The 25,770-nt window shown below is 38.6% G+C and overlaps 1 protein-coding gene across 5 annotated transcripts in view; it reads left to right on the forward strand.

Annotated features, from left to right (window-relative positions):
• Window positions 1–25,770, forward strand: part of GRIA3 (glutamate ionotropic receptor AMPA type subunit 3) — a 383,198-nt gene that overhangs the window by 298,428 nt on the left and 59,000 nt on the right. For all 5 annotated transcript variants that reach the window (XR_013959772.1, XR_013959773.1, XM_080652807.1 and 2 more), the window contains exons 11-12: window positions 3,226–3,602; window positions 16,346–16,544. Coding sequence is in view for 3 of the 5 variants with exons in the window: in XM_080652807.1 (XP_080508933.1) it covers window positions 3,226–3,602; window positions 16,346–16,544 (576 nt within the window). In the remaining 2 variants the exon portion in view is untranslated. The remainder of the gene's footprint in view (window positions 1–3,225; window positions 3,603–16,345; window positions 16,545–25,770) is intronic.

The raw sequence follows: 25,770 nt of genomic DNA on the forward strand, positions 1-25,770 counted from the left end.
AAAAATGGAGCTCCCATTTGACCCAGTGATCCCACTCCTAGGAATATATCCTAAGAAACTAAAAACACCAATCAGAAAGGATATATGCACCCCTATGTTCATAGCAGTACAATTCACCATAGCTAAGATTTGGAAACAGCCTAAATGCCCGGCAGCAGAAGAGTGGATTAAAAACCTGTGGTACATCTACACAATGGAATACTACACTGCAGTAAAAAAAGAAGGAATTCTTACCATTTGCAACAGCATGGATGGAACTAGAGAGCATTATGCTAAGTGAAATAAGCCAGTCAGAGAAAGAGAAATATCACATGATCTCACTCATTTATGGAATATAATGAACAACATAAACTGATGAACAAAAATAGATCCAGAGACAGAGAAACATTGATCAGACCATCAAACCTCAGAGGGAAGGTAGGGGAAGGTGGGGGTAGCGGGGAGAGATCAACCAAAGGACTTGTATGCATGCATATAAGCCTAACCAATGGACACAGACAACAGGGGGGTGAGGGCATGAGTGGGGGGAATAGGAGGGGTGGTAATGGGGGAATAAGGACACATATGTAACACCTTAATCAATAAAGAAGTTTAAAAAAATAATAGTGCTTGGCACAGAATAGACACTCAAATATGCATTGGAATGAACCTGAGAGAGGTTGGTTATTGTACATGAAAGTAGTAAATAGTAGAAACCTTCAGGTTATCTATGCAGTTAGAACATTATGGTGGTTAGAGAGTGAATTCTGGAATCTGAAGACCAGAGATCTAATCCCAGTCTCATAGTGTCTCAGTTTCTTTCCCTCAAACATGAGAATGATCATGTATAGACTGCAAGGTTGCTGTGAGAATTAAACTTTATATATATATATAAATTTATATACACTGAGTGGCCAGATTATTATGATCTCTGAATGCATAATAATCTGGCCACTCAGTGTATATCCTATATAATAAAAGGTTAGTATGCAAATTGTCCCCTCGACCAGGAGTTCGACCAGCAGGCAGGCCAGCCAACCACCATGTCCCCTCCCCCTGGTGAGGCTGGCCGGACCCCACCCATGCACAAATTCATGCACCGGGCCTCTAATATATATACTGAGTGGCCAGATTATTATGCATTCAGAGATCATAATAATCTGGCCACTTAGTATATATATACATATATGGTATTTAACACAGTGCCTCACACAGAGTAAGCACTAAATAAATGTTAGTTGGCTCCTTATTATCTACATTACTCATGAAATTATTTAAGGAGTGTTTCTTAACCAGGTTGAGTCAACATAAGTAACTCAAGGTAGTAAAACATCATTTCTTGGAAAACAAACTCTATTTCAGATTTCATCATTCTCCACTCACCTCCCCACTGGTAGGGATATTGAGGTATAACTCTATTTAATATAGAATAGATGATCATCAAAATTGGTGTTTTCACTTCATATCTGATATACCATCCAAAAGCCTTTCCTTGGTCAGAAGCATTTTTCTAGGTATGCATTTTAAGGCCTGGCTCCAGACTAAAATCTACTACTTTTGTAAAGAAATAATTGTGGATGACAAAAGAAGTGCAGAAAGTCCTAGTGCCTATTTTTATGGGATCAATATAAAAGCATTGCCTGCCTTTACCTGAGGTAATTATGTAGTGCACTACTAACACATTATTTTATTGATGTAATACATGTGAGTGCTACACTGATATTTATCATTAGAAATAATGGCTTACTATATAGGGTAATATGTGTTCTAATAACTATTTTACCCTTGTTATTACCCACACAGAATTATTTCATGTTTGCATATATCATATTTAATAATAAACAACTTACATTTTAGTCATTTATGGTTTCTTTACTTTAAGATCTGTTGCAATGATAGATACAGAAATAGAATATTGAGTCACTGCCTTCAAAGAACCTATCTATAATAATAAAAGCATAATATGCTAATTAGACCAGACAGGCGAATGACCTTCCGGACGTACTTCCTGACGACCTTCTGGATGAAGCTGTGGCAGCAGGGGCCGAGGCAGAGGCAGCAGCTGCAGCAGGCAGGGCAAAACAGAGGCTGTTAGGGGCGATCAGGCAGGCAGGCGAGCAGTTAGGGGTGATCAGGCAGGCAGAGTGGTTAGGGGCGATCAGGAGTTGGGGTGATCAGGCAGGCAGGCCAGCGATTAGGGGCAATCAGGCAGGCAGGCAGGTGAGCAGTTAGGAGCCAGCAGTCCCGACTGCTGGTTTAGGCCTGATCCCAGCAGTCGGACATCCCATGAGGGGTCCCGGATTGCGAGAGGGCACAGGCTGGGCTGAGGGACCCCCCCCCACATGCATGAATTTTGTGCACAGGGCCTCTAGTGTTTTAATAAACATACTCTTCAAAAATAATTCAAGGATAATAGCAAACACTCAAGGACCATAGTCCTAAGTACTGTAATCCTATGTCACACCTCATGGTGGGGCGGGGGGGGGGGGACGGGATATAACAAGTATGGACTATTATACTCATCCCACAAGAATTTCCAGTCAAAGAAGCCAGTCAGAGAAAGATAAGTATCACATGATCTTACTTATATGTGGAATCTCATGAACAAAATAAACTGATGAACAAAATAGATATAGAGACATTGAAGCATGCAACAGACTGGTGTATTTTAGAGGGAAAGGGGTGGTGGGAAGAGATTAACCAAATAACTTACATTCATATATGCATAACCCATGGACAGACAATGGTGCAGTGAAGGCCTCGGAAGGGAGTGGGAGCAGGGTGGAGAGGGTCAATGCTGGGGGGGTGAAGGGGACATCTGTAATACTTTCAACAATAAAGATAAATTTAAAAAATAAAAAGAATTTCCAGTCAAGTGATGGAAATAAAACATAAGAGCATGGAAATTAAAATAAGAAAACAAGTGTTAAACAGTGATATGTCACAAGGGAATATAAGATGAGTTGCAAGGTAGCAAAAAAAAAAAAAATTGGGAAAAAATTTGAGTCAATTACCCTAAGCCAATATGCCTCAGGACAAAAGGGCAGCCAGTGTCCTTTTCTTAACTTACCATCAAGATAAAGTATTTTAGAACCCACTGAATGCTACTACTTTTCTAACCAAAGCACTTACAAATCAATTGCTTGTAGTAATATAAGACTTTATTTTTACACCAAACAGGTATATTAAGTGGCAAATGACTGATGAAAATACTGTCTCTAAACTTTTTTTAATTTTTTTTTCTAGAGGGCTGATATCGCTGTTGCTCCACTCACTATAACGCTGGTCCGTGAAGAAGTCATCGATTTCTCAAAGCCATTTATGAGCCTGGGCATCTCCATCATGATAAAGAAGCCTCAGAAATCAAAACCAGGAGTATTCTCATTTCTGGATCCCTTGGCTTATGAAATCTGGATGTGCATTGTCTTCGCTTACATTGGTGTCAGTGTAGTTCTTTTCCTAGTCAGCAGATTTAGCCCTTATGAATGGCACTTGGAAGACAACAATGAAGAACCTCGTGACCCACAAAGCCCTCCTGATCCTCCAAATGAATTTGGGATATTCAACAGTCTTTGGTTTTCCTTGGGTGCCTTTATGCAGCAAGGATGTGATATTTCTCCAAGGTTAGTTTCCATGTCATACCCAATGCCTCCTTGCATTTTATGGCCATGATCCATTCATTTACATCTCAAGTCCAGATTTCCTTCATTGAACATTCCATCCAATGACAAATTATCATCAATCCCTTTTGTTTGCTTGCATCCATGAAGTGAGTGTGTTATTGGTGTGGCTTTGAATGTCTTTCGTGCATTTCTATGGTAACGTATATTCATATACATTATAGCAAACATTTGAATTCCGGATAAAAGCAACATTGCCAACTCATATTAATTTTATTCAGATAAAGCTAATACTAAATCTTTGTTATAGCAAACAGAAATAGTTTCCTCATTGAGTTAAAACATTTTCTCATTTATACAGAGATTGGATCTAGCAAAAATTTGAAAGAAGATAGAACTCTTATTTAAAACCCTCTTACCTTCCACTTTCAATGTCCTTACATTTTTACATTTTGTTCTCACCTTGCATAGAACTATCCATTTTAGTATCTTACCCAAGTTTTTCTTTATAATAAAAACTATAAAATTTCTTTTTAAAAAAGAAGAAATCTGTGTGACCTTGAATTGGACAAAGAGTTTATAGAACACAAAAAACACAATGCATTTAAAAAATTGATAAACTAAACTTCATCAAAATTCAAGATTTTACATTTCAAAAGACACATTATTCAGAAAATAAAAAGACAAGCCAAGGCTGGGAGAAAATATTAGCAAACTGCACATCTGATAAATGACATATCCTGAATATATGAAGATCTTTTACTATTCAATAAAAAGAGAAACAATCCAATTTTTAAAGTGGACAAAACATTTGAATAGACATTTTTCTCAAAGAAGATACACAAATGGTTAATAATCATATCTAAAGATGCTCAACATCATTAGTCATTAGGAAAATGCAAATTAAAATCACAATGAGATGCCTCTATACATCCTCTAGAATTGCTATAATCAAAAGGACAAGAGGTGGTGAAAATGTAGAATGACTGTAGCTCTCATCCATTTATAGTGTGAAATGCAAAGTGCTACAGCCAAATTACAAAATGGTTCAGCATTTTCTTGTAGTTAGACATAGACTTAAACTATGACACAGCAATTCCACTCTTACTTACCTAACAGAAAAGAAAACATGTGTCTACATAAAGACCTATACACAGGTGTTCATAGAAGCTTTATTCATAAAAGCCAAAAAGTGGAAACAACCCAAATGCCCATCAACAACTGATAATCAAAATGTGGCATATCCATACAATGGAATATTATTCAGCAATTTAAAAAAAAAAAACAGACTACTGACACATACTACAATGTGGATCAACTTTGAAAACATTATGCTAAATGAAAGAAGCCAGAGACAAAACACCATGTATTATTTGATTCCCATTTATTGAATTACATTTACTAGTATATTGTAGTATTCCATTTGTCCACAACAGGCATCTCTATAGAGACATAAATTACATTAGTGGTTTCCAGGGGGGTTGGAGGGAGCAGAGAGAGGCTAATCAGGACCAGAATTAGGGTGAGGCAAGTGAGGCTGAATAGAGAAAGTTCAGGGGTCGGATTCAGTTTTTATTTAAAATGTTGGCTTTTGGTTAGTTATAGTTTTTTTGCATTAATTTTGGTTTTTAAAAAATATTGCATTAAAGTGCTATTTATCTTGATTAGTGATATTTTTGCACCCCCTTTAAATTTTGTGCATGGGACAAATGCCCCACTTGCCTCACCCTAGTCCCAGCCTTGTCAGGATTAATTACAAATGGGTATAAGGGAACTTTGGGGAATAAATGTTCCAAAACAATTGTGGTGATGGTTACACAACTCTAAATTTACTAAAATTACTATTTGTACATTTACAGTGGTGAATTTTATTGTATGCAAATGTTATCTCAGTAAAACTATTGAAATATTGTGAATGTCTTGGACTCACCCCCTTAGTTTAAGCATTAACTCACCTAAACAAAAATCGTAGCTAATTCATAATGATAAAATATTGGGAGCAAATATATCATCTTTATAATCAGAAAAAATGCTTTGCTCCAACATAAAATGTTGCAGCTTTGGTAAAATTGAACATGTATCCAAATACTGAGCAGAATCAATTACACAAACATTTAGGAATTTTCATTTAGAATATAAGGACTCAGAAAGTCACCTAACCAGGTTTTAATTTTTTATTACATTTATTGGGGTGACATTTGTTAATAAGATTATATAGTTTTCAAGTATAGATTTCTATAATACATGATCTGTATAGGTTTTTAAAGTATACCTCATTTTGAGATTATTCACTTTGATCACAAAACATTTCAAATGAAGTTTTGCAGTATAATTCACCTGGTAACCATCTTCAACAGCTTTTCAGCATAACATGTGAGGTAAGCCTCATTTGTAGTCATACTTTTTTGCCACCCTTAATCTGTTTGGTGAGATTCTCAAAATTATTTCACTCTATTTCATTTGTGCTTAGAATGTGTGTCATTCTGTGATATCACCTGGGAGTACATTTGTTTTGCTAATTGGTTTTCCTATTTTTTTAAAAACATTCACCTCAAGAAACCAGGGTTTCTGAATGATCCCATAACTGAATGATCTTTAACATGGCTGCTAATCTGTGTTGAGACAATGCTAAAGTCATTAAGGCTGGAGATTTTATCGGTTTCTGTAAGTGAATTTTCAAAACTAAATTTGTGATATCCCCACTGGAGTGCTGCATACTACTATGCATACTTACACAGGTTTAAGAAAAAAGTCATTTGTTTTTATAAGTATTTATGCATATTGCTTTGTTAAGTGATGGTTTAAAGACGATGACCTGAAAATGACAAGCTCAACAAATTTTTTTATAGCAGAATTTAAGCTGTGGCTCTTGTGAGGCATTAAAATATGTCAAATTTATACTCCACTGGATACTGTCATACAGAGCAATGGTTTTCAAATTTCTTAACCATAGCCCTCAGTACAAAATTTTCCATCATGACTCAGTACATATATGTGTATATAACAAAAGTGTCACCAGACATTACCCTTATAGTGTATCATGCACTTTAATGTTTTCTATTCTTTTTTAATGCTGATAGAAACTCAATGGGGCACACAGCCTATGGAATAACACTGGTCTAGAGTAAGAAGTATTATCCTTATTGTTCTTTTGAATAATAAATTATAACCTTTCTGAGCTCCATACTTTCTACCATATGGGTGATTTCTCCTTCAATACTGCCTTTTTTGCCCTTTGAAAGAAATTATATCTTTAAGTTTCTTGATAAAATGTTATACTTCTTAGCATGTTTATTATATACCAGTAAGGAGGAAACATGTTTCCCCTTTTCTTGAGAGCTTTATTGGTTATATATTTGTACTTAATTGTATAATGGCAATCCCCACTGAAATGTGCTTCTTTATTAGCACTTTTAGAAATTCCTTATAATAACATAGTTGCGCTCTAAGGTTCATTGTTGCCTTCTTAATTGCAAACACCAGTATTATACTTTATTTGTTTAATGGCCACACTTGGGATGCAAACTCTCCAGTGAGTCCAGAATGTGAGCATGCATTGTACTTTTACTTTTCTCAAAACTGAAGCAATTCAAGGAACTATAAGAAACAGTTTTAAAGTAAAATGATCAAATCTTATGACATGAAAAGAGGTCAGAGATAAATGAACCCAACTGCTTCCATTTACTGAAGGCACAGGGGCAACAACCTTCACTGAACTCTACAGTGTATGAGCACTTTACCTGCATTATCATGTGGATTTTAATCCTCAAAACACTGCCACAGGGTAGGCAGTATACTTATTTTTAAATTGAAGGAGGTGACGCTCAGATTAACTTGCCAGGCACACAGCTAACAAACAGCAAAGCCGGTATTCAAACCTAATTCCGACTCCAAAACACTTCCATGTCATGCTGCTTTTCTTATATCAGAGACAAAGGAACCATACCCAGAGAGATAATGTAATGAACCCAATGTCATAGAGATTTTAAGAGCTAGCAGTATAATTGTTTCCACTATCATATACTACCTACCATTACTGATCTCAAGGTGCATCTCTTGTTCCATTCTTTTCTTTCATGTTCATGCACCAGAGCTGTTTTCCAGTTCCCCAAACTCTGATGAAACTATGCCTTTGCCCTTGTTGTTAAAGAAACTAGGCAATGAGTATTTAAAATGCTGCTGGGCATGTGTTCATTCAAAGTAAAAGACTAGGAAATCAGCAATAAGATATCATGAGGAAAACTGAGCATCATTCTATTTCCATCAAACAAAGCTATTGAAAGTAACCTAGAAGCTTAGTTTAGTCAGTATTCGGCTTGATATTTTCAACCACCTCATAGGGTGAACAATTCATCTGGAGTCTGAATCACCTTTAGAAAGGATAATCAATGTAATAAGCTGAGGTTATATCCACACATGAACTAATTTACTGGGGGAGGAGGAGTCATGTATTATAGTTAATAATACATTTCATTATTAACTAAGAAATTCTAGTTTCTTATTATTACAGATAACAAGAGCATTGTATATTATTTTGCAATGTTTTTACGTCTGAGGATATTCCATTAGACCTCTTCCCTTGAGTGGGTGGAGGAGTGGAGAGATAGATAGTGGGTATATCCAGACTGAGAGAGCATAATGGTTAAATATGTGGGTGCTTAGTCTCACTAGAGATTCACAATCTGCTTAGCAGTTGTGTAACCTGAGGCAGTTCCTCATGTAGGTTCTCAATAAATGTTAACTATTATCATTTTTAAACTAGCTGCTCTTAACTATCCTACTTTCACAAATACTAATAGTTAATATTGCATTTGAATTTTAGTTCCTAAAACTCTGTAGAAATACAGATGACATGTTAGTCAATGCCAAATAGATTTCTGATGATAAATCACTAACAGCACTCCATCTTGAACACATATAGTGCTTTCCTTAAGGATTACACCAATAGCAAATAGTTTGATTATATTATTCCATGATGTCTTATTGATATTGGTAGGAGGTTGCAATTTTTTTAATCTGAAGTATATTTCATTTGTAAAACTTTGATAGAACTGCTAAGCTGTCCGAAGTCCAAGTCCCTCCAGACAAATGCTCCCCCTGCTGACTTTCTTCAGAGCTGCAGGGACATCTGAGGGATGGCCAAGTTGGAAGATATGAGGGTTGGGGAAATTATAGCAGAGAAAATGGGGAGAAGACACTAACTGAACCTGATAGTGGTATACAGAGTTTTCCAAAGGCAGTAAGTTTTCAAGATATCAAATATTTTGAAGAACAGAGAGGAGGATTTGTCCAGGTTAGTTGACACATAGATTCTTCTCTAAAATGAAAAGCATGTACAGAATAATAAAAGACATGAAGGGTATAAAATAAATGGGGTCAAAGACAACAGGATATTTTTACTCCATTGTAAGCAATATCCTTTCCTTTGCTGATGTATAACCAGTGGCTTCATCGAACTATAAATTCACTTCAAAGCAGTAGTGATGTGGTAATAAATTAATGATATAATAGCAGGATTTTTATTACAACAATTTCATAACTTTTCTGACTGAAAGCTGTAGTTTTCAGTCTTTGGGAGATGGTTACTTATTCCCATCAGAGAAGACTATAAAAGCCAAATATTGATTCTGCACATTTTTAAACAATCTGTCATAGACACAGCATTGAATGGAATGTGGAAATGATGCAGTCTTTGAAAGAAAAAAGGGGGGAGAAAGGAATGATAGTTTGTGCAAAAGAGAAGTGGTTTGTAATTCAAGCTCATTATCTTGTAAAGCCAGTAAAGTGCAAATTTCAAAATTTACTTACAAGATGAAGGTTACAGCACATAGCTTACTGTTTTGTTATTTTTTTGTTGTTATTTTATTTTATTTTTGCCATCACCACTTATCCCCTCTATGCCCTCTTCCATCTCAATCCACCCTCCTCCCCCCACAATCACCATTACTTTTACTATCATTTCATAGGTTATAAAATATACTTCACTATTAACTAAGAAACTGTTTAAGAGAAGGAAAGACTCCCAAGCTCATTTTACAAGGCCAGTATTATCCTAATTCCAAAACTAAATAAATGACAAAGAAAGAAAATTATAAGCCAATATCCCTGAAGAACATAGATGCTAAAATCTTCAACAATTACCAAATCTGGATCAAGCAATATATAAAGAAAGTTATACACCATGATCAAGTGGGATTTATTTGGGGGATGCAAGGTTGGTACAATGCCTACAAATCAATAAACATGATACACCACATAAACAAAATGAAAGATAAAAATCATATCATTAGATGCAGAAAAAGCATAATCCAGCATCCATTTATGATTTTTTTTAAATCTCAGCAAAGTAGAAATGGAACATACCTCAACGTAATAAAGGCTATATATGACAAACCCACAGCCAACATCATACTCAAGGGGCAAAAACTAAAAGCGTTTCCCTTAAGATTGGTGACAAGACAGGGATGCCCACTTTCACCACTCTTATTCAACATGGTACTGGAAGTCCTAGCACAGCAGTCAGACTAAAAGAACAAATAAAAGGCATCCAAATTGAAAAGGAAGAAGTAAAACTGTAATTATTTGCAGATGACATGAGAGTATAGATAGCCCTAATAATTACACCAAAAAAAACTATTAGAACTGATAGATGAATTCAGTAAAGGAGCAGGACACAAACTAAATATCCAGAAATCAGTTTCATTTTTTACACCAATAATGAACTATCAGAAAGGGAAACTAAGAAAACAATCCCATTTACACTTTTTTCAAAAAGAAAAGAAAATACTTAGGAATAAATTTAACCAAGAATGTAAAAGACCTATACTTGGAAAATTGCAAGACACTAAATAAAGAAACCAAAGAAGATACAAATAAATGGGAGTATACTCCATGTTCATGGATAGGAAAAATTAACATCATTAAAATGTCCATAGTACCCAAGGCAATCTATAGATTCAATGCAATTCCTATCAAAATACCAGTGGTGTTTGTCACAGAACTAGAACAAATATTCCAAAAATTTATATGGAATCACCCTGAATAACTACAACATCTTGAGAAAAAAGAAGTTAGAGGAATCATGCTACCTGACATCAAACTTTACTACAAGGTCATAGTAATCAAAACAGCATGGTACTGGTATAAAAACATACATACAGATCAATGGAACAGAATACAGAGTTTAGAAATAAACCCACACTTTTATGGGCAATATTTGACAAAGGAGACAAAAACATACAATGGGGTAAAGGTAGTCTATTCAATAAATGGTGTTGGAAAAATTGGACAGACGTGCAAAAGAATGAAACTGGACCACATTCTTACACCATACATAAGGATAAACTCTAAATGGATTAAAGACTTAAATGTTAGGCTCAAAATCATAAAAATTTTAGAAAAAACATAGGCAGTAAAATATTAGACATTTCTTGTAGTAATATTTTTTTCTGAGATATCTCCTTGGGGAAGGGAAACAAAAGAAAAAGTAAACAAATGGGACTACATCAAACTAAAATGTTTTTACACAGAATGGCTATCATCAACAAATCAACAAGTGCTGGCAAGGATATAGAGAATCCTCGAATACTATTGGTGGAAAAGCAGATTGGTGCAGCCACTGGGGAAAGCAGTATGGAGTTACCTCAAAAAAATAAAAATGGAAGTGCCTTATGACCCAGGGATTCCATTTATGGGAATATATTTGAAGAACACTGAAACATTAATTTGGAAGAATATATGCATCCCTATGTTTATTGCAGCATTATTTACAATAGCCAAGATTTGGAAGCAGCCCAAGTGTCCATCAGTAGTTGAGTGGATAAAAAAGCTATGGTACATTTACATAATGGAATACTACTCAGCCATAAAAATGAAGGAAATTTTACTTTTTGTGACATCATGGGTAGACCAGGAGAGTATTATGCTAAGTGAACTAAGCCAATCAGAGAAAGACAAGTACCTTATGATTTCACTTATATATGGAATCTAAGGAACAAAATTAACTAACAAACAATATAGAAACAGACTCATAGATATAGAGAACAAACTGACAGTTGTCAGAGGAGATGTGGGTTGGGGGAACTGGGTTAAAAAGGTAAATGGATTAAGCAAAGAATAAAACTCATAAACACAGACAACAGTATGGTGATTACAAGAGAGAAAGTGGGGTGGTGGGAGGTAGAAGAGGGTAAAAGGGGGATATATGATGATGGAAGGAGAGTTGAATTGGGGTGGTAAGCACACAAAACAATATACAATAGAATTGCACACCTGAAACCTATGCAATGTTATTAACCAGTGTCACCCCAATAAATTCAATAAAAATTTTTAAAGTTATTTGAAATGAATGTTAAACATTTTGAAGCTGCATTATGGGGGGGGAAGATACTGGAAAATTACATGTCTTTTTACTCAACTGTAAAGTCATGTCTTATTTTAATAGATCTGTTAAAATATGTGTTGGGGCTGACCCATCAGTCACTTTTTATATAGCTTCTATGTGAAATGTGGATTTAAATTGCAATAGTTTCACTAATGAGAAAAGGGATACATAAAAATTCTTATAGAGTTACTTCCCCATGACTTCCACTGCACCTTTTCTCAGTGAAAGGATTTAGTCATCCATACCATATAAGGAAAGAAAGTGGTAGAAATTTCACCAATACTCTTTTCAAAGCTACTATTGTCTTGAGGGGAAAATGAATCAAGCTTGAGCATTTAACACTGATTGATTCTAAGAAAGCTCCTTTTTCCATCCATGTTTATGTTTGTGTATATTATTATACCATTTCTATGTGGATATTTACCAAAATTCTTCAAACTTACAGGTATAGCATAACCCTATAATTGCCCAAGTCAATAGCCATGTAGACAAGAGGCCACAAAAAATGATCATTTTGCATCTGCATTTTCAGTCATGCCAATAGCCAATATCAGCTAAGTCACACTGATCAAGTAAATTATTGTCCGAGTCAGCTATTAAAGGGGCCAAAATAGCCAGATTATGATGTGCAGGCCTAATTTTAGATCATACAGACACAGCCATAGTCAATTAGCCTCAATAGAATGGCACAAGTGTAATTTCCATAAATTACCATGTTCTCCACATTTCAAGTAAACATGCATAAAAAACTATTAGTTTTTGCAGCAGCAGAACATACCCCTTTCCATACCAAACCATGAGTCTGGAAATACTTCAAAATCAGTTTTCTCCTTGGTCTCAGTAAGACCCCATCATTCCAAATTAGAATGATGTTTACAGTTTCATTCCAAATAAACAATAAATAATAAGCAATAATCCAAACATGTTTGGTTTTCTTGCAATTATATTTCTCAGTGTTTGCAGAAAACTTGAATCTTCTATAATTTGCACACCATTCTGGATTTTCTCATATAAAATATGAGTATTTTGTACTACAAAAATTTGGGCCTTTCTTTCCTATTGTGTAAGTATAGATTATTTCCTATTTTTCATCTCTGTGACTCAATTTCTTTATATGTAAAATACCACTATAATCTTACCTGTAAAGCAGTACCTAACTGTAAGGATAGAGGATTAAAAGAGTTGACACATGTAAGCAATTAAAACAGAGTGTGTCACATAGAAAGTGTTCAATAAGTGTTAATTATTATTGTTATCATTTTTATTACCTTATTACTACAGATGCTTTGGAGCATTAATTTTTTATACATTAAATTATTTCCAGAGTCAGATCAGTCAAGAATAAATTAAATGTATACAGCAACAATGAAGAAAGACTGTGAACGGTCCAAATTCATAATTAAAATATTTTATAAACTTTTAGGCTTTGGAAGTATGACATATTCTTTCTCACTCACCCAGATGTTTTCACATCTTTTGATTAAAAGTAAAATATTCCCAATTGAAATCTTAAGAGAGTGCAACTATTAGTTAGAAAAATGTGTCGCAAAGCAAATTTTCACATCTGAAAAGCTAAATGTGATTATGTTCAGAAATTTTTAAAAAAAAAATAAGGGCTGTTTAAGGCATCCAAGAACAAATAGGAATTACAGACTTTTAAAGATCAAGTAGTTTTGTTACAGTTAATAAATAAAGAACACTATAAAAACACCAAAATTATTTTATCAGAGTGTAAAAATCTAAAAAAAACTGAATTTTCCAGAGGCTAATAAAAGATTGTCTTGGGACACAGAAATTCAAATTTCCTTCAAAGTGGTAAAATGCAAATACAAACAAAGAAGAACTTGATTTGCCAACTTTCAGCCCAGAACTGCCCTCTTCCCACAGAGCCTGGAGATGTGCCAGGCTCCTACGCCTATTCTTGACTTTATGACAGAGGGTGTTCTTTTCCTGTGAGCTTTTCTGGGCATGAGAGAACATATCCTAACCAGGATGAAGCTCTGCCACAGAGCAGAACTATCCTAAGGATAGTGTGGCAATGTTTTATAAAACCTATCAGCCAAATTTTAATTTCTGCAGACAAAGCCAGCCTTCAGCACATTGTGAAGGAGATGGAGTTTCCTCAGTACAAGCCATTACCCATCACTGAGCATAACTTCCCACAGACCCTGGCCCTGAGTAGCATTCATGGTGTAGGTCTATGACTCGCAATCCTGGCTGCACCAGAGCTTTATAACAATACCGCTGATTAGGTGCAACCCCCAGGGATTCTGATTTAATTGGTCTGGGGTGGAGTCTAGGCATGTTTTTTTGTCTTTTTGCTTTATTTTATCTCCAGCTCCCCAGATGATATTCTTGTGCAGGCAGAGTTAAGAATCACTGATATAGAAGAACAATATTTCTCATTTGAGTCTGCAGACCACTACAATCACCAGTGATGCTTAAAGGATGGGGGAATGGGTGGAAAAGGTGAAGAGGATTAAAAATTACAAACTGCCAGTTACAAAATTAGTCACAGGAAAGTAAAGTACAGCATAGATAAGATAATCAATAATATTATAGTAACTATGTATGGTGTCAGATGGGTTCTAGACTTACCATAATGATCACTTCACAAGGTATATAAATGTCTAATCTCTATCCTGTACACCTGAAACTAATACAATATTGTATGTCAACTCTAACTGAAAAATAATTTTTTAAAAGTGAAGATTCTTGAGTACTCAGATATTCTGAATCTTCATTTTAACAAACACCCCAGGTTACATTTAAGAACAAAATTTTCCCTTATTAAAACTTACCCATCTTCTGTCCCATTTTCTACTAATTGGTTAGACTAATCCAAAATAATGTGATAATAAGTGCTGTTGAAGTTAAGCACTACTTTTTTATTTTTCAATTACATTTGACATTCAATATTAGTTTCAGGTATGCAGCATAGTGGTTAGACATTTATATAACTTAAAAAGTGACCCCCTAATAAGTCTAGTATTCCCTTGACACCATCCATACAAAATTATTACAATATTATTGACTAGAGGCCCGGTGCATGAAAATTCGTGCACTGGGATGGGGGTGTCCCTCAGCCCAGCCTGTCCCCTCTCACAGTCCGGGAGCCCTCAGGGGATTTCCTCCCCAAGCAGGCCTAAGCCGAAGTCTGGCCTCCCTCTGCCGGAGGCACCGGGATGATCAGGGGAAGGCACCACCCCCATCACCCCGCCACTGCAGCTGCTGCTGCTGGCCACCAAGACTGCCTGCCCTCAGCCCTCACAGCCTCCGCGGCTTTGTCAGGAAGCACATCCTGCTGTCTGGTCTAATTAGCGTATTATGCTTTTATTATTATAGATTATTATAGATTACATTTCCTATGCTGTATTTTACCATCCCATGACTATTTTGTAACATTTTGATGAAATCTACTGAAGAATTTCTGTGGTAGGCCAGTGAGGGTGGTTTTGTTTGGTTGGTTATGGGGGTGAGGGGATGAGACAAACCTTATAGTACCTCTCAAATCCTATTGTACAGGTAGTTTCCTACTTCACTTGAAGTGTCTCCGGTGTGCTAAGACTTAGACAGTAAAAGAGAAAAGTTTTGATCCCTGGAGCTAAGTTCCTAAGCCCCACTAGCTCCATCTTATGGCTCCTTGCCTCATGGGTGACCAACTCCACAAAATGGCCATGTTTCCATTAGATTTATTAAACTCAAAGTGAATAATATTTACCAGCACCTATCCATTTCTCTTCAATTATGTAAACGTTTGTGGCTTTTTTCCCCATGCCATTGCCTCATATCAGTGGTTCTCAACCTTGGCTGCACATTGCAATCACCTGGCGAGCTTTAAAAAAATACATATGTCTGGGTCTGATCTCCCAGGTTCTGAGTTAACTGGTCCTGGGTGGGCCTGAGCATAAGATTTTTTTAAAAGATCTTAGGTGATTCTACTGTGCAGACAAAGCTTAGAATCTCTTGCCTTAAAGGAAACGATACAGTCTTCCACAGGTGTGGGTGGCCCAGCAAAGCTCACAGGAGTAAGATCTAATAAGTACAATTATTACATGTAAGCTGGAGCTGGTAAAAGAAGATATTTTCCTACAATTAAAAAAAAAAAAAAAAAACAAACACCTACTTTGAACCCATATAGGCCTAAAGAGCATTATGCATGTATCATTATATGCCATCATAACATGGGTGGTTGTTATTAATGTGCTACTTTTGTTTGATGTGTTAATTCCTTGACATCATTTACTTTCCTCCCTCACCAGCTACACTGAAACCAGTCCTCTTTTCAGAAATAAAGATAAGGATTACTTAAACTGAAATCTGGCCCCTCTGGGTCTGGATTTGTCTTTGTTTTGTTTTGTAGGTCACTCTCTGGGCGCATTGTTGGAGGGGTTTGGTGGTTCTTCACCCTGATCATAATTTCTTCCTATACTGCCAATCTCGCTGCTTTCCTGACTGTGGAGAGGATGGTTTCTCCTATAGAGAGTGCTGAAGACTTAGCTAAGCAGACTGAAATTGCATATGGGACCCTGGACTCTGGATCAACAAAAGAATTTTTCAGAGTAAGTTCTTTACTTTAATTGGGCCTGCTGATTTTTATTGTATTATCTTCTCACAATGCTTTTAAGGGAGGGTTAGGAAAGAGTGGGAATGTTATCAAGGCAGAGACTCCTTGGTTGCTGACTTAATTCAATGTCCTTTAGAACTAAGACTTGTTTGTGACATAAGTGGCATGCCAAGAGCTCTAAGCTTGAACTGCCAGGTTTGAATCTCAACCCTGCCACAAAGTGATTGTTTGTCCTTGGGCAAGTCATTTAACTTCTGTCAGCCTCAGTTCCCTTCCTTGAATATTGAGGGTATTGAACTAAGTAATATATATTCTCCTTTCTAGCTTTTACAAAAGCAGTGATTTTGTGTCTCAGCAGTTCACAGAAGTCAGATAATTGACTCTGTCTAGGACTCTGAAGACTGAAGGACTATAAAATTACCTATTCTTTTTTAGACATTGGTTTTCTATTGAAATGTATTACAGCTGTTTCAAGTATTCATGGACATGATGATAATTCAATTTTCAGGGAATCTAATAATTGTTTTTCAATTTCATGAGAAGACTTATTTTCCCCTCTAACTCCCTCCCTGGAGGCCAACTCTTGGTGAGGAAACAGTAAATTGTTCACTAGAAAAAGTTACATAAACACTATCAAGAGAAAAGATTAAAGGAGATGGAGGCAGAAAATTATAGAAGGATAATGTGATGGACAAACCATTTACATAAATTATCAAGATCTTTGTTCTGTAGCAACTGGACTATAAGAAAGGCTACCAATGGACTGTTTAAGAACTCAAATATTTTTTCAGTTGCCCCAACCAGGAAAATATGGTGGTTGATTAGAAAATGAAACCATTCTAGCCCGGCCAGCGTGGCTCAGTGGTTGAGTGTCAACCTATGAACCAGGAGGTTACGGTTCAGTTCGCAGTCAGGGCACATGCCTGGGTTGTGGGCTCGATCCCCAGTGTGGGGCGTGCAGGAGGCAGCCAATCAGTGATTCTCTCTCATCATTGATGTTTCTATCTCTCTCTCCCTCTCCCTTCCTCTCTGAAAGCAATAAAACAATATTTTTAAAAAGAAATGAACCCATTTTACATGTTACCACTGCCTACTACTATAATCACTGCAACTGGTTGTAGCAATGATCTAGAAGCTACCTGTAGGTAGAGAGGAAGCATTTAGTCACTCTCGCCAACCAATAATCAAGTTATTGGATGGCAGGTATAGTTACTTGCTTTTCCTCAAAGGTCCAGAGTAAACAGATGTTGGTTATAAACCAGCTTGTTTTAATAAATCAGAAATAAATATATTTTTACATGTATTATCATGAGATTGGTCCAATTATTTCATGGGAAACCAGAGGGAGTGTGTTTCTTGGAATTATGGCAATTAAATAAAAACTGTTTTTCATTCCCTGGAAAAGAAAGGGTTAGTTCTGAAAACCTTCCAGAATTCTCATTGGCTCTGAATACCCTTTACACTTCTACCACTGTTGACTGAGTAGGTCATAATCCCCAACCAGGGAGAGAGGCCCAGTATTGGAAGCATCAAAATAATACAAAGACCCTCTGGAACTAACCTGGCCTTGACCCTCACTACTATGGCAGTCCCAGAAGCTTCTCTAGGAATAATTCCCTGTCCCCATGAAATCACTCACACATTTCAGGACAGGAAGCCAGGGATTTCCATCCGCTGAGTAGTCAGCACATAATCTGCTCCATGGAAATCTGGTTTGGTATCAACTTCAACAGAGCTTGCATTCACCATCCAATAGGCTTCAAGTTGCTATATGAAGTAATTGACCTCTTAGGCTATCAAGAAATCAGACTTAGACCCTCTGATAAGACATACTTGTTCCACTGGAAAGCACTTTTCCTTTAACAATGATTAGAAATTAGGAAGGTGTGCTTTAAATGGTAATCAATAGATGGCATCAATTCCCATTAAGCTTTCAAAAGCATTCATTCTTATTGCAGGCAAAAGAGTCTCTCTGGGAAGATTTATTAGTACAAAGGCTTGAAAGTGTGACCAAATAGTCATTGTCCCCATGCCCAGACCCCATCCCCCATGCACTTTGTGTCATTCTCAAAAACCAGGAAAGCATCTACTAATCCATGAAATGATGGTTTCATTAAAGAGCATCACATTGCTGGAGTCCTTTTGAATCAACATTTAATTCTGAACAAAGCTATTGCCACATTCTAATTGGCTTGCAGTTTCTAATGCTCACCAATTCCTAGTGACCTTTACAGCCAATGAATAATTTGTATGGAAATGGAGCTGTTTTGAAAATCTAACTAGAGAAGGAGGTGGATATTTCTAGTTATATAAGGAAGTGAAAAGCATTTTCTAATTCCAGCACCTGCCACTTTTTCTTTTTCCCCAATTGGTTGCTGGTGACAGCATTGGGACTCTGTAGGAAAGTTCTTCAGGGCAGCACACAAAGGTTGATGATCTAAGAGTGGAAGTGAGCAGTATAGAAAATTCAACTCTTTAGTTTGTTTGCACTAAAATGTTATATAAAACTAACCAAAGGTAAGCTTGGTATTCATATAATACTGGGGGCCCAACCAATTGGTCTCTAAGCCACTTGTCCTCTTTGTATCCTTCACTCCACCCTCCTTGAGCCCCATAGATCAAAGACAGCCAGCAAGAACACATCATCTCTCGGGGACTTAACGGCCATAGCATGTCACTTCCCTCTCAACCTTCAATAATCTCAAGGCAAGTTTAACAGTAGTAACTCCTCCACACATGAAAAACTTGGGAACCTCTGATTGCATGCTTTCTGAACTTCAGAGGATAAAACAAGATCAGATGCAACATTTACAAACATTACATGAGCTCATTTCTTTCCATTTTCACTTCATACTAAAACCACAGGGATCAAATAGCAATACCATAAAACAGCCTGGGGCCAGCCCTCTAGTTATTCCACTAAGAGAGAGAAATAAATAAAATAAAATTCCTTTATAATTGCCCTGCAGACATTTTTACTCATCCTGGGTAAGGCGGCCATTAAAATGATGGTATTTTTAAATGATTCCTTTGTTTCTCTCATTTTCTGAGCTATCCTTAGCTCTTATCATAAAAATCACATAAAGTCACTGGCACAGAGGGACCTGTTCCTACAGGAAAGGCAGGGAGGGAGGGAACAGCTGAAAGAGACATCTGAAATATTACCAACCCCCTTGACTTGAAAACTGATTTCCTTAGACAGCAGCTCCAAAACTAAATGTCCCAACCAAAAGTGGAGGCACGCCAGGCTAAAAAACAAATCGACAGCTTTATTGCCATTGCCCAGAGAAATGCCACTATGATTTAGAAAGCTGCACTGAAATAATAACTCTCTACTAGGTTTTGGAAATTTAACCTGATGCAGATTTGTGTTAAAAAGTAGCACTGGGAGAAAAAGCAATTCCAAAATTCTCCCTGCCTTCAAACCCTTAGAAATATTAGAAAACAACTACAATGCTTGATTTCTTTTCCACATACTTATCCTCACTGAAGATAGTTCAGGGGATAAAGAAGGTTGTTTTTTGTTTTGTTTTGTTTTGTTTTTTTTAATATATTTTATTGATTTTTTACAGAGAGGAAGGGAGAGGGATAGAGAGCTAGAAACATCGATGAGAGAGAAACATCGATCAGCTGCCTCCTGCACACTCCCCACTGGGGATGTGCCCGCAACCAAGGTACATGCCCTTGACCGGAATCGAACCCGGGACCCTTCAGTCCGCAGGCCAACGCTCTAGCTACTGAGCCAAACCGGTTTCGGCGGTTGTGTTTGTTTTTTTATGAAATGTTTAATACTAATTTAAACCAGTTTAAGAAAACAAACATAAAAGGAGAGGAGTGGCACTCTAGGGCCCTAGACAGGACAGAAGAATTAAACTTTGTCTGGAGACCATCTGGGGGACTGTCCTGTCTTCTGAGTTGCAGCATTGTAAGCCCCAGGAAGGACAGATGAATTACTCCTGGAGAATGTTTTTGTTTCGACACTAGACTTTAACTGTTACTGTTGTCATTGGTCATTTTAATTTTTAAATTTTTTTTAATTCAGGCAGCAAAAAGAAGAGCCCTCCCAAAGTGATTTGGGAACTAGTCCCTACTAAAAGTATTCAGATACTGCTTACACATTCAGAATCTCTCTTATACACACACATACATACACACACACAAGCATTTTTAATTGGAGTCCACATTTTAATATTTATTGGTTATCTATTACAGGGCTTTTTAATAATATGGGAAAAGGAGGAAAATCTCCCCACAAATGTACCTATGCTGAGTATATTGACATTTTGACATGACCTTAAAGCTTTATTACAACTGAGCTATATACACAACAGACCTCCCTTACCCCTGAACTATAAAAATCCTTTTGTTAAAAAATTTCTCACCAAGCACTATGATGAATTTGAGATCTTGACAGACAATATACCTGGACAACTGCAAAAAAATTTAATTGGTTTGAAGACACATATGATGTGGCCAAATGTTTGAAGACATATTCAAACCACATACCAGCAACAATAGGAGACAAGCTGACACCAAGGAATAATATGTCAGAGACATACTATCTGGCAATTTTAAAAAGAAAAATGTGTCTTTCTTTTTTTAATTTATTTATTTATTAAGGTATTACATATGTGTCCTTATCCCCCCATCGTCACCCCGACCCCCCACTGATGCCTTCACCACCCTGTTGTCTATGTCCATTGGTTAGGCTTATATGCATTCATACAAGTCCTTTGGTTGATCTCTCCCCCTTAATGTTTACATAGATGCTTTGATGCCACCTTATCAAAAAAATCTTACTTTCTTATGTCATATACAACTTTACCTAGTAAGAATCATAGACCTTATAGGTCAAGACTGGAGGTGGAGAGGCAGGTACAAGGAAAGAGATGCTGAGGCCTGGCCAAACAGGCCTCTGGAAGAGGGAAAGGTATAGTCAGACAGCTGTTGGCCTTTCCTAGCCTTCAGCACCCAGTGATCTATGGTTCCATAGGTGTTTTTTTCAGGCAAGTCTCAAACTGGATAGAAAGGACAATTTCCAAGAGTGAGGTTGACCTGACAACTATACACACAACTGACAACACACCTAAAAGAAAGGAGAAAATATGACAACAAAGGCAGGTTAATAATAATGCCTGAGGTATTTTCATTCATTATTTATTTATCACTCTTTCAATAACTCTTTTCTTGAGTATGGTCTATGTGCCATGCTCCAGGCTAAGCGCTGAGGATCTGTCTCTATAAACAAAATTAAACTTTTGTTTTTTGTCAACTCATATGAAAATATCTAGACAGGCTTTTTCACCATATTTATAGGTTATTTTGGGGGATAGATTGACTTAAAATATTGGCATGGTAAGAGATGGTTACTAGACTTAGTGTAGTAATCACATCATCCAATGTAATAAAGAGATAATATGCAGATTGACCATCACTCCAACACACAAGATGGCCGCCCCCATGTGGACACAAGATGGCCACCACAAGATGGCCAGCGGGGGAGGGCAATTGGGAGCGACCAGGCCAGCAGGGGAGGGCAGTTGGGGGGGACCCAGCCTGCAGGGGAGGGCAGTTGGGGGGGACCAGGCCTGCAGGGGAGGGCAGTTGGGGGGGACCCAGCCTGCAGGGGAGGGCAGTTAGGGGTGACCAGGCCAACAGGGGAGGGCAGTTAGGGGCAGTCAGGTTGGCAGGGGAGGGCAGTTAGGGGGAACCAGCCTGGCAAGGGAGGGAAGTTAGGGGTGACCAGGCCAGCAGGGGAGAGCAGTTGGGGGCAACGAGGCCTGCAGGGGAGGGCAGTTAGGGGCTACCAGACCTGCAGGGGAGGGCAGTTAGGGGTGACCAGGCCGGCAGGGGAGAGCAGTTATGGGCAATCAGGTCGGCAGGAGGGCAGTTAGGCATCGATCAGGCTAATAGGGGAGTGGTTAGGGGGTGATCAGGCTGGCAGGCAGAGCAGTTAGGGGCAATCAGGTAGGCAGGCAGGCAAGTGGTTGGGGGCCAGCAGTCCTGGATTGTGAGATGGATGTCCCAGTTTGGAGAGGGTGCAGGCTGGGCTGAGGGACACACCCCCCATGCATGAATTTCCTGCACCGGGCCTCTAGTAAGATATAAAAATGTTGAATCACTATGTTGTGCACCTGAAACTATATACTACTGCATGCCAATTATACTCTCAGAAACAAAATTTTAATATAGGTATCTCAGAGAACTATATGATCATCCATTCAGGACAGCTGACAGTGTTTATTTCTATAGAGTTACTTCCCAGCCTGTGCCAATCTATGGGTCTGCTCCATGGTGAATAACAGTAGGGTTAATGATACTCCTCAACCCCAGCAGAAAGGTCAGCTAGGGGATGAATAAAACAGAAATGGTCTCTGCACTTTGGGAGCTCACAATCTAGTAGGCTGTTGATTTTCAATGCCTATTCACAAACATTACCATATCCAGTTCACACAACAATCCTGTAATGCAACCAGAAGAAGTATTATTACACCTACTTCAGAGAGGCAAGATGGCATTGATGTCACTCAGTTTAATGGGGAAGAGCTAGAATTCTGAGCCCAGATTGATGCTCTGAGTCCAGATTGGGTCCTCTGTCCATTCCATCTCAGCGCCTTTCTGATATGAATATTCACAGAAACATGGGATGTTATGCATGAATCAAGCCTCTAGTGCAGCACATGTTAAGGAATCTGTATCATCTCCTGATTGATCTTCATTTTTATTGTCCTGATGGATCAATTAGAAAAGGAAATTTACACACACTTTTTTTTGGGGGGGTGGGAACATTTTATTTTATTTTTTATTTTTTTTAAATAAATCTTTATTCAGATTATTACAATTATTTCTCCTTTTTCCCCCCATAGCTCCCCTCCACCCATTTCCCACCCCACCTTCTGCCCTTACCTCCCCCCCACTGTCCTCATCCATGGGTGTATGATTTTTGTCCATTCTCTTCATAAACCCCCCATACCCCTTTCCCCCTGAGAATTATCAGTCCACTCCCTTTCTATGCCCCTGATTCTATTATATTCACCAGATTATTCTGTTCCTCAGGTTTTTAATTCCCTTGATTTTTAGGTTCGCTTGTTGATAGATATGTATTTGTTGTTCATAATTTTTCTCTTTACTTTTTTCTTCTTCCTCTTCTTTAAGAATACCTTTCAGCATTTCATATAATACTGGTTTGGTGGTGATGAACTCCTTCAGCTTTTTCTTATCTGTGAAGCTCTTTATCTGCCCTTCAATTCTGAATGATAGCTTTGCTGGGTAGAGTAATCTTGGTTGTAGGTTCTTGCTATTCATCATGTTGAAAATTTCTTGCCACTCCCGTCTGGCCTGCATAGTTTCTGTTGAGAAGTCAGCTGACAGTTGTATGGGTGCTCCCTTGTAGGTAATTAACTGTTTTTCTCTTGCTGCTTTTAATATTCTCTCTTTGTCTTTTGCTCTTGGCATTTTAATTATGATGTGTCTTGGTGTGGTCCTCTTTGGATTCCTTTTGTTTGGGGTTCTGTGGGCTTCCTGGACTTGTAAGTCTATTTCTTTCACCAGGTGGGGGAAGTTTTCAGTCATTATTTCTTCAAATAGGTTTTCAGTATCTTGCTCTCTCTCTTCTTCTGGCACCCCCATAATTCTGATGTTGGTACGCTTGAAGTTGTCCCAGAGTCTTCTTACATTATCTTCAACTTTTTGGATTTTTTTTTTTGCTTTTTGCTTTTTCGGTTGAGTGTTTTTTGCTTCTTTGTATTTCAATTCTTTGACTTGATTCTTGTGTTCCTCTATTCTGTTTCTGGGTCTCTGTATAATATTTTTTATTTCAGTCAGTGTATGTTTAATTTCTAGTTGGTCCTTTTTCATATCTTCGAGGGTCTCATTATATTTATCGGCCTTTTCTAGGATATTCTTGAAAAGTCTTATAACCGTGGTTTTGAATTCTATATCCAGTCATTTGTTTTCCTCCATTTCTTTCGTTTGTGATCTGATTCTTTGACCCCGCATTTTCACTGATTCCCTGAGTTGGTAAGGTAGATATTTGTGCTAGGTTTCCAATATGGCCCAGTGGGTCTGCTTCCCCAGTTAACCTGAGGTGGACACTCTTGGTGCACCCCTTTGTGGACTGTGTGTACAGCCTTGTTGTAATTAAGTCTTTATTGTTGTTGGTATCACTGGGAAGAATTGACCTCCGGGCCAGTTGGCTGTAAGGATCAGCTGTGTCTACGCTGGGAGAAGTTCGGTGCTGGAGACAGCCTTATAGGATTAGACTTGCCAAACTGCAATAGCCTCTGTGCTCAGCTTGGATGGGGTGGAGCCTCAGTCTTGGCTTCCTGTCAGCCCCGCCCCTGCGCGCACGTGCGCTTTCAGTCCTCCGCCTTCCCCAGCTCGAGTCTCCGCCTGAGAGTCCAGACTCCCCCCACAAGAGCGTGGGTCCCCAGGGGCTCGCCTGGAACTGGGGTTCACTGCAGTCAGAACTGGGGCTCAGTGCAGTCAGAATCCTCTGACTCCCTTCCAGTAGGGAAAGCCTGTGGCAACTTCCGCAGCCTTTGTGCGCACTGGCACGCGCGCGCGCGTGCGCACTTTCAGTCCTCCGCCTTCCCCGGCTCCCGAGTCTCCGCCCGAGAGTCCAGACTTCCCCCACAAGAGCGTGGGTCCCCAGGGGCTCGCCTGGAACTGGGGTTCACTGCAGTCAGAACTGGGGCTCAGTGCAGTCAGGATCCTCTGACTCCCTTCCAGTAGGGAAAGCCTGTGGCAACTTCCGCAGCCTTTGTGCGCACTGGCACGCGCGCGCGCGTGCGCACTTTCAGTCCTCCGCCTTCCCCGGCTCCCGAGTCTCCGCCCGAGAGTCCAGACTTCCCCCACAAGAGCGTGGGTCCCCAGGGGCTCGCCTGGAACTGGGGTTCACTGCAGTCAGAACTGGGGCTCAGTGCAGTCAGGATCCTCTGACTCCCTTCCACTAGGGAAAGCCTGTGGCAACCTCCGCAGCCTTTGTGCGCACTGGCCCGCGTGCGCCTTCAGACTTCTGCCTTTCCCAGCTCGAGTCTCCGCCCGAGAGTCCAGACTCCTCCCGTAAGAGCGTGGGTCCCCAGGAGTTCGCCCGGAACTGGGGTTCAGTGCAGTCAGAACTGGGGTTCAGTGTGGTCGGAGGCTTCCTTCCCCCTTCCGCCAGAGAAAGTCAGCCAGGCTCTCAGCCGCCCTTCCTCTCTGCGTGCACAAAGCCCCTTTGC

This window comes from Plecotus auritus, assembly GCF_963455305.1.
Source record: "Plecotus auritus genome assembly, chromosome: X".
Classification (NCBI taxonomy): domain Eukaryota; kingdom Metazoa; phylum Chordata; class Mammalia; order Chiroptera; family Vespertilionidae; genus Plecotus; species Plecotus auritus.